We start from the raw sequence: 10,811 nt of genomic DNA, 5'->3' as shown, positions 1-10,811 counted from the left end.
GAGTTCGCTGATAGATCAAAAAGGTGCTGCAGAGCGGTCGGGAGCGAGATAAAAATGGCCCCATAGTGACAGAAGAGTACTAGGTTAACTTCGGTAAGCAATAAAAATGGCTCCATAGTAACAGGAGAGTTCTGAATTAAGTTGGGTAAGCAATAAAAGTTTCTCCACAGGGACTAGGGAGTATAAGGTGAACTGGGATTACCAATAAAGGTTCACTTATAGTGGGAATTATGTCAACTTAGTTAGGCAAAATAAGTTTCCCCATAGTAGCTAGAAATGGTCTGGTCAACTTGGGTGAACAATAAAATTTAACAATAGTGACTTCAGTGTGCTTGGTAAACTTGGGTCAGCAATGAAGGTTAGCTACTCAATAGTTACAATAGCATGTACGTTTTACTTGTTAAACGACATAACATTTTATGTTTGTATGTATGTATGTAAAACAAGATTCTATTTCATAATGGTTGCATGTTTAAACAATGTACAGTGATGTTAATCTTTGCATGTAAATTTTTTTTAATTATATTTTCTTTCTTTGAACCCAGCTATATTTCAATTATACAGCGGTTGAGTTTGAATAAGCTAAATAAGGTTTAGATATGCTCCATGAGCTCTGTTAATACAAAAACAACTTGCGTATTTAATGATAATAACAAGGTTTCTTATGCTACCTTTTTATATCAAATTTATTTCCGTCTAAAAAGCTATGTTTGCGAATGGAGGGTTCCTATTTTTGTAACTGTGTGCTTCCTATTTGTGCGAATAAAAGCTCTTATAACCAAAGGAGAACTGTTAATGTTTGCAATTTTATAAACAAAAGTTAAATTGGCTTTAAATTTGTTTTACATCAACAGATCAATTCATATATCACGACGCCATTTTGAATCATTTTTGTCACGTGAGAGGGGTAATCCACGGAGAAGCCCTGGGATCGAGGTTGTAAAATTACCATCTAACGGAGAAGTCCAATGAGTCCACATTCTTATTTAACTCTTCTTCTATGAATACAAATCGTCGCGTTAATAAGCATGAATTGTTCATATGGGAACATAGAGAAAATATATTTTTACAAAAGTATATAATGAATTTATCTTTATCCTTGTGAGAAGTCTTAAATATCTATATGCAAATATATAATCCGTGCTAAGTAATCTTTCTAAACACTAAATAAAGAATAGTGTTTGCTTGTAATCTTTGAATATAATTAAAATGTATGAGTTCATGAAACAACAGGTAGTTCTATAGTGTTAAATAAAGCTGGATTATAATTGTGTAGCAAATGAAGGTGATGAGATTTAAGAACTAGCTAAGGCTGTTTTGCAAATTTTTTGATCGAAGTCTACTTATTTGGATATTCTTTTCACGCCGTATTCCATCAAAGAGTTAATTATGTTCCCGCTGGGCTATTTGGGGTCGTATTTTTCGCTGCAATAAAGGGGCTGTTTTGTCCCATCCCCCCTCCCCTGTATTTTTTAGGGCTATTGTTCATTGTATATGAAACTCAGAATTGCAGAAATGATTTTAAAGAATTTCTTCAAAGAAAAATTCTGCACGATTTAACTCAACTCGAAACAATGGTAGCCATGGCAACACTTCGGCATATTTTGCAAAAAGATTTTTAGGAAATTTAAAGCTAAATAAAAATTAGGAAAAGTAAGTAAAAAATATCAAGTATAAACGACTATAGCTAACAAATAAAAAGTCAGTCATCCCCCTCCCACAGCTCGAATACGGCGGTTGAACTTTAACAGAACGTTTCGGACGAGTAGCGTTGTCTGTGTTAACAATGTAAAGACATTTTTGTAAAAATATAGCTTTTAACTTGTTTCTGAAGAAAGTCCATGGAAACTGCACCATTATTCAATAAAACTCCATGAAACTCTTTAACATCGAACCTTTCTCCCAATAAATCGTGTGCCTGCTGCCTCAATTGTAAAAACTTCAGCTCTCCAATTTTATAAGCGCATGCTTGCCCAGGCCACGTAATGTATCGATCTACCTCTCCCGAAGCACTCTCCTGAGACAATCCTACATTACACATTAAATATTCGATGGCTTGGTTTCTCGACCAACCAAAAGTGTGTATACCGGTATCAACAACCAATCGACACGCTCTTAACATTTCGCTCTTCAACCTGCCATATAAATCTGACAAACTGTCATATAAATGTAACTCTTCGCCTAAAAATTCTGAATATAGCCCCCACCCTTCCATGAAGGCAGTATACAACGGAAATCTACCTGGTATCATTTGATAATTGCCTCCCTCCAGAAATCGTCGAAATTTGGGAGTATCTTTTTTTCGCAGAAACACATCGCTTTGCAAATGGTGTCCAGGGATGGCCTCGTGTAAAACTAACGCTGTTGTTTTGTACCTACCACGATTTCTCGGCTTATGAGTGTTGATGTAAAAAACACCTGCTCTGTTCTCGTTACCATCTTTGTAAAAGGCGGTGATTGCTGTTGCTTCTTCTTCCTTTGGTACCGGCTTGATAAGGCAATCTTCTTTTGGTAAAACAGCAAAAATCTTTGGTAATTCCTTCACAATTTTTTGGTATATTAAAGAGTAATCTTTTAAAATCTCGTGAGCACTAAAGTATGGTGATTCTCTGTCCATGCAAATGCAGAAGTCATTGTAACTTCCACCAAAATTCATTTTCTGCATTACTTCATTTATCCGCTGACAAATACGCTTTACTTCTTTCAATCCTACGGTATGAATTTCACGTGCACTCATCGTTGTTGATGTATGGTATTGCAAGCAAGATTTATACATTTCCTTCCCTCTAAAAAGACAGTCCAAGCCAATGTGGTTACGTGTGTGTTTTAAATAATTGTCGTTTATAAAGTCTGCCAATTTGATAAAAGCAGAATTAATCTGATCGTTTGTAATTTGCTCGGCTTTTTTTGCTATGACTTTCCATTCTGAGTCGTTAACTAACACCGGCTTGTATTTAAAAAAATTTGAGATTGGAGATTTCCAAAAATTTTCATTTGCTATGTTTCTAAGGTGAGTTGGAACTGGTAAAATGGAACATTCGTGTAATGTTGTTTTTGTTCGAATGCCTTCCTTCATCAGTTCAATCATCTGGTCAATCTGTTTTGGCAATAAAGACAGTCGGCATAAAATTTTCTCAAAGTCATCAGGTGTGTCTGTTTTCATGTGTTGCAGCAATCGAAAGAAATTGCATTGTGGGCCTTCTAATCTGTTTACTGGACATAAGTAAGCTCTATGTTTCATTCCGTCAACAAATGTTTTTAAATGAGACGAAAGCATATCTAAGTCATCATAGCAGGCCGCCTGAATTCCAGACTCTTCCAATGATTTCAATAAATCGTTGACTTCAGCAAGAAATGATGTGGCGTCTTGCGTTCGTTTTTGAAACGCGTCCAAGCTGAAATCATGTAGCATATGGTCAAATTTATGCTCACCGGCTAAAGTGGCAAACTCTGGAAAGTTTGCCATTCTCCATGACCAAAATTTCTCACATATTTGTTGAACTTGTAATAAGCCTTCAAACTTTTCCATACTTCTACCAAACTTTTCTCCTGATTCTTAATAATGACGATTCATTTATTTTTATCTAGTTAAACAACAAAACATTACTACCTCAGCTAAGAACACTTCTTCGCAACCATCGCCATTATTTGACACTTAAGGATCCTAATGATTTTTTTTATTTGTTGTGTTGTAAAGAATATATACTTGCCCGCTGCGCTATTATTATTATTACTATTAATCCTTTAATTAAAGTCGATAAAATATAAAATTCAGTTGTTTGATTAAAGTAAAAATCATATAAGAAGCCATTTCCATTATTCAATGTAAACTAATGGAAAATGTCACATTTGAAAATGGAGAGTAGTGTGAGTGATGTTTTCTTTTCATGTAACATCAACGCACAATATTTATGAGCACGACATCATCATATAACAAACAGATGATTATTAATGCTTTTATTTTAACAGTGGTCTTCATTGTTTACAAAGTGTCGCCATTGAAACGTAACATTCTTCTTAGTTACAAATCCTATTTATTTTAGAGCATTCTGCTCCTAGCTTCTTTGTCGTATGCTGTATTTGCTACGTAACATCAAGCGACATTACTTCGCCCTGAGGTGTTACAATTCTCGTTTTTACTTTAACAATTCTTGTTTTTAATTAGACACTTCTCGTCATTATTTTAACAGTTCTCGTTTCTATTTTAATAGTTCTCGTTTTTATTTTGATAGTTTTCGACTTTATTTTGACAGTTCTCGTTAGGGCTATCGTGTGACATGCATTTTACATAAACACAACATTGAATAAAAAAGGTTGATGCTGTGTGTGTTTACCCGACGCTGAATACAAGAAGTCATTCTCGGTTTCTCTCTGGTCGTTATTTTTTGCAGTAACATGCCGTGGACTAAAACGTTGTTTTTAACATATGACAGGTTAACAATTAAAGGGTAGCCTCCAGTACAAACAACTGAATATCGAACAAATTTAATGCCTGACTAATAAATCCCTTAGGCCATACCTAAACACGTTATCCATTTGAATAAAAAACATAAATATGATAGAAAAAAAATTATTCGTTTTGATCACATAACTTTGAGTGAGTTTAAAATAAGTCTGATTGCATGTTTTTGTTTATTTTTCAAATTCGTCAATTTTGTAACGCTGCTGCTGCACCAAGCAATGTTTGCATAATTTATGTAGCAGTGTATGAAAGAAAAGTAGATATGTTTTTAAACAAATTCTATCTAATACAAATTTTGCTTCAAAAGCATGCCAACATTCTCTGCAAAGACTTCTTCTTTATAATAATAATAATAATCGTCAAAATTGAGGGGTTTAAGTAAGATTGTAAGTTCCAAATTGAAAAACTATAAACAAAATAATTTTCAGCATAACAGAAGAAGCCCTTTTGTTTAGGGTGAATTTGAAGTATCCTGGAAGAAAACGATAATCCACCCTCGTCCCCAGAATTTTTTGCCTTTTTGATATGTCGCCGTCTTTCTCTCATATCTTAAAGACAATAATACATACGTCACGAGGCTCAACTGTTACTAAGTCGTTACTTGTTTACATTTTACTTATAAAGATTAAATCCACATGTTTGCTTGCCCAGTTACGGCTAAGAGTGTCAATCAAAGTCAAACTTGTTTGTTATAACAAAACGTGCCTGGGAAACTATTTCTGTTTTAAAATAGTTCCTGTTTTGCCCCAAAGTTTCTCTGTACCTATTCAGTCTGTTCCTTAGCCATTGCTTCAACCTTTTTTGAAGTGCTACTTATGATATGTTGCCTGTCGAACATTCTACGCCTAAAGTGCATCTGAGGTTATTAATGATGTTAAAACTTTTGTTGTAGTGCTGAACAAGTTGTTGAGTAAACCATTCAATTTTTGATCACTTTTGAAGATTTTGACATTCCATTGTTCTCTATAAATCTATATAATAATACGCTAAGTGTGTCTGTGTGTCTGTGACAGGCAAAGTGGAGTCTCCATTTTCCTTTGATGTTGCCGAAAAATGCATGTCTAATATGTTAAATTTTCTGACGTTACAACGCGACGAAAGTAACACTACTTTAACGTCAATATCCTATATTAAATTAATGAAGCCACTTCGAGGCCAAATAACTTGGAAACGAGGTGGTGACGTCAATGATTTTTCACCGCGTGGGTAACTAGGGACCACCTAGGACCAATTTGGGTAATTCTCCCAAACCTGGGTCCCCGAATCCGTTTCGGAATGGACGGGTTGATGACGTCATTAAAAAACCTTTAAACCATAATATCTCTGCAACCGTTTGTCAAAAGTACATGATCCTATACATTTTCTTGCTCAGCGTTTCAAGATCTATATGATGAAGGCAACAGGCATACACATTTCTGAAAAAAAACATTTTGTGTTCTGACATGTCTCTGCTGACGTCATCAAAATTTAAATGACGGTTGTTTTTCTCTGTTATCCTGCCTAAGTGGATTTTTCCACGGGCCTTATCGACTAGAATCTCTTTAATAATAGCCGTATTTTGTCTGTCTGATACCAAATGCGATATATTTTTACCGACTTTGTTTTGACCGCTCGCGCGTGGAACACCATTCACAACGCCTGATTCTTTAAAAAAAAACCAAGATTTTCGCGACCAGAAAGAATCCAAGATCTTCGCGGAACGAAGGCCATTTTGATAATGGTCGTGTTTGTGGTCAGTGTGTGAGGTTTGTAGGCCTGTTTGACTTTTTTATCTTCTAAAAGCCTTATATATTTGTAATATTTGTTTTCTGTTTGTTTTCAATGTTAGGATAAATATATTGTCACGTTTTTTAGCCACGTACAGATCTTAAACGCACCAGTTTTAGGATGTTTGGCTAGGAACGAAGATTAGCTAGCTATAGCTACTAGCTAGCTAAAGCCTCACTTATTGCTATTCTGTATGGTATAAGAGCTTTTTATCCTAGCCAACATTTATTTTTATGTTGAGGCTGTGGCTATTTAGCTAGCTCCTTAAAAAGTGAAAGTATAAAAATGCAGTTTGGCTACAACAATATTCTTAAGCAATATATAATTTTTATGCTAAATGCAGTTAGCTAGCTAGGTATAGCTACATATTTTATTATTTTTCTGCAAACTTTTTCTGCAAATGAAATGGCTGAGCGATTGTTTTGGCTGGACGAGTAACGACAGGCTGTTCCCTGTGTTTTTATTTAAACCGAAGTTGCAATGAACATTTTTGGAAAAGGGTAATACGCCTTATGCGCCTGTTCAACTGTGTTTAACTGTACTAAGCGGTTAGCCCAGTGTTAAAAACAGACTGTTTTTTGTAAAAGGCTGTTACGCCTATGGGCATGTGCAACACCGTTTACCTGTATATACTAAGGTCAGCCCACCACTGTGACAATTAATTTTTAAACTTTCTTGGGAATCACGCCTGGACTAACCGCTCAGCCCTGTGTCTGCGAGAAAGTTTTTTTCAAAAGGGTATTATTACTATACGCTGTACAACACGGTTTAACTGTACTAAGCGCTCAGCCCAGTGTCACGATTAATTTTTTAACTTTTAAAAAGACTTTTCCACAAAATAAAATAATATTGACCGATTGTTTTTGCTATGATGGAGTAACAACACTTTGTAAACTCTGTTTTTATATCAGTTATCGTTGCGGGAAAGTTATTTTTTGAAAAATATGTTACAGTTGCACACTATAATGTTGTATGCGCTTCAAATGATTAACGACATACTGTATACCTGTACTAAAGCGCTCCACCTGATCGTGTGGGACAGTTTACAGCTCTTATTAAGCGCTCCACAGAGTGTTCAATGCCGGATCACACCTTTACTTGTGGCTTTCGGGTTTCCCGGCTAGTATATTAAGATTAGTGAAGCCAATGCATTGCACTTTTAAAATTAAGGCTTAATAACTTGGAAACGGGTGGAAATAACTGACGTCATCTCCTGCGTGGGTAACTAGGGATTACCTGGGACCAAGTTGGGTAAGTTTTCCAAACCTGGGTCACCAAATCCGTTTCGGAATGGACGGGTAAATGACGTCATAAAAAACCTTTAAACCCTAATATCTCTGCATCCGTTTGTCTAAAGTACACGATCCTATACATTTTCTTGATCAGCGTTTCAAGATCTATACGATGAAGGCAATAGGTACACAAATTTCTTGAAAATAAATTTTTGGGTTTGACAGGCCATTGCTGACGTCAACAAAATTTTTAACACCTTATATCTCCTTAGGCTTTTGTCGAATACATATGATCCTATACATTATTGTGATCAGCGTTTTAACCTTTACACGTTATAGGGAACGAATAATCTAAACTTGGCCAATTTTTTTTGTACCTGCACTGTTGACGTCAGCAAAAAATCTAAAACAACCTATTTTTCCATTGTCCTTCTGCCTAAGTGGATTTCTCCACGGGCTTTATCGACTAGTTGATATCATAATTTTGTACCTGTAAAAGACTATGGAATACAAACTTTGTCAATATATCATAGTTACAGAAACAAAATAGAAAATACTAACAAAAGTTCTAAATGGCACTAGTTGACTGCTCTGTAACTGTTTTTTTTTGTGGATTTCACAGTAAGGTTTTAAACCTATTTAAGATTTTTCATATGCCAAAATTCAATGAGTAAACTTAATGAGGGTACGAACGCTATTTGGAGGATTACTTTAATGTTTTCCATTTTGTTTCTGTAACCCCTACATAGTGATTGGAATGTATACTTTTTAACAGGTTTTAAATGCGAATATCTTGAAAAGGAAAAGAACTGCCCCATAAGTTTTGACTTTTTAAGTAGACAACACATGTGATCCAATTTGTTAAGTCAAATTAATCTAATTTAAAAAATGTCATCATTTTGTTTTAACTTGTCAAATCTAATCTGTTGAATTCGAGATTTCACATGTTGCACTTATTCAACTTTTTAACAGTGTCGACCAATCATTTTATATAATTGTATCAAAAATTTGCAACCAATTGCTTTTAGAAATAAAACTCAAATTTGTCATGTTAAATTAAAAAAGGGTAATCAAAATGAAAATATGGAACGGTACGTTTTAATGTGACAAACTCAATTTAACAAATTGAAATGTGTTTCGCCTACTTCATACATTTTTTTTACCTAATTTATCACCCCAGATCCCCTTGTTTTTTTAGAGGTGTAAACAATTTTATGCAAAATCGGTGGTCGTATAAGACATGCGCTCTCCCGCTCAGATGATAAATTTTGCAGCATGAGACGCAAGAGAAGATCACTGTTGATCTTATTGTCCTCTAAAAAACCACTATATGTATTTTTATTGTTTTTCATAAGACAAGAAGTAATATTTATTTCACAATTTCACAATGATGAAAAAGAAGTCCCAAAGTAACAGTATGTCACATATAGCAAGCCCAGATCTATAGTTGCTATTTGTTAAAAAAAGTTTCGCTATCCATTCCAAAATCTTTTGTTTTGTTTTTAATATTTCTTAATAACTTCTTTAGATTCAGCTATATTTTTGTGAAATCCCTCTCTCCATCTATCTTTACTTTCAACAACCATTCTATCACAGGCAAAAACATGCTTTAGACGGGCTAAGGTGAGTCGTAGACATGAACGATTCCAAGCTTATCACCTGGTTCAATTGATAGGTTCTGTAAATGTCAATCAAAAGCCCATTCGCTGTGAAAAGAGTTGTCAACGGAAAGTATTATCAAGTGGAATTCCTGAGATTTTTCCATGTTATCTGTCACGCAAGCCTTCATCACAAGACCAAGCGTAAACTAAAACTACACTGAAACGTCTTAAACAAGTCAGCGTCTTTCAGGGTTTTTTAAATATTACGAATTACTGGAGGATGGGCGCTTGCCAACCTTTAGTCAAGCAATATGCGTTTTTTCATTTTAAATAAAATATATAGAATGTTGCTTTTTAAGCAACTTAAAAGGCTGTTTTCCACTTATCAGAACTGTGGGAAAAGACATAGTCAACAAATATGGCTGGTTTTTATAAAGAGAGTTCTGATACTGCTTATTCTAAATCAAAGTGAAAAAGGAATATAAAAAATCCATAAGCAAAAGAAGAATACAACATTTTTGTCCAGGATATACGTCGATCGCGAGTTATTTTTAGTTACTATTATTTTTTATAAAATAATTTCTGAATTTCAGCTGAAGCTAGATGCGAGATCATCTTATATGTTCTTAACTGTTTTAAAGTCTATTGACAAGGGCAGCCTCTTTCTTAAAATCGCTAATTATTATTGTACATATATACGTATTTCACGACAAGGCAGCATAACATAACAGTACCTTTCAGGTGAATGTCAGCTTTAATGTTCTGATAAACCTAGGATAAACGTGTTGTGTTAGAATTTGGTACATACAATTTTGGTTAACTTGCGTTTATTTTGTTAGTCAAATATTCCACCATGTTTTTTTTGTCCCGCATTTCTTTTATTTTTGTTCAATGTCTGACTTGTTCCATTTGTCTGTTACCAATCACTGTGTGCATTTGTAATTGCTCTCCTTAATGTATTTTTTATTGTTGTATAGTTAATTGTGTGTCATGTCTCAATGTGATCATTATCAAACACGTAGAATCTAGATATTGCTAAGGAGCTTAGGTGTCAGATCCACAATGGGATTTTTCACTGATTTTGAGCACCTCCCGTGTTTGACGTAGGTTCGAACTCCATATGGGTCATTTTTTTTTAGTAGGATTTTATCGGAAAGTCGCGAATATTTTTTCATTCCGAGGCTTAAAAATGTGTTTCCCTGAAACATAAAGCGAATGATAATGATAAAAAGAGAAGAAAAGTGGTTATTTTCAAATCATATTAACAAATTTACAACGTTTCGGCACTTACAGTCGCGTGTCTATTAGTTTGTTGTTGCTTTTCTATAGCTTGGGCCGTAAGAGGGAACAAAGTTGGGTTTACCGGAGCACACGCTAGTCAAAGGAATCTCAAAGCCTAGCCCCGTGATCAAACCCAACTGAACTACACTTAACTTTTTTTAATACGCAAAGAAATTGTTTGTCCAATTGTGAAGATTGAAGAGTAAAAAAAAGTCTGGCCAACCGCATGCATAGAAAGTTAATTTGCAGTCCTATAAGGTATCAGCTTAACATTTAAGAGAGTTTCAAAGTTACGGAGGCGCAGTAGCACGAGCTGGAAACATTGAATGGCAATTTTGCTCAAAATTCATTATGACTGTCAACGTCTGTGTTTTGCGAGCTAGTTTACGTCTATCATACATCTTGCTATTTCTAGTATATATTTATATTTCAATTCAATATGTAAAAAAATACTTCTGCTCAAATTCC

The 10,811-nt window shown here is 34.7% G+C and overlaps 1 protein-coding gene across 1 annotated transcript; it reads right to left on the bottom strand.

The window, feature by feature from the left end:
- Positions 1-1,780: 1,780 nt before the first annotated feature.
- On the bottom strand, positions 1,781-3,979 carry LOC130645905 (uncharacterized). Its single transcript, XM_057452029.1, has 4 exons — positions 3,905-3,979; positions 3,707-3,830; positions 3,023-3,555; positions 1,781-2,947 (listed from the first exon to the last, which is right to left on the bottom strand). Exons 1-4 carry the CDS (start codon positions 3,977-3,979, stop codon positions 1,781-1,783), a joined length of 1,899 nt encoding a protein of 632 aa, XP_057308012.1.
- Positions 3,980-10,811: the final 6,832 nt, after the last annotated feature.

This window comes from Hydractinia symbiolongicarpus, chromosome 5, assembly GCF_029227915.1.
Source record: "Hydractinia symbiolongicarpus strain clone_291-10 chromosome 5, HSymV2.1, whole genome shotgun sequence".
Classification (NCBI taxonomy): domain Eukaryota; kingdom Metazoa; phylum Cnidaria; class Hydrozoa; order Anthoathecata; family Hydractiniidae; genus Hydractinia; species Hydractinia symbiolongicarpus.
Note: the sequence above shows the minus strand (reverse complement) of the source record. Positions and strands in the feature narration are given on the sequence as shown.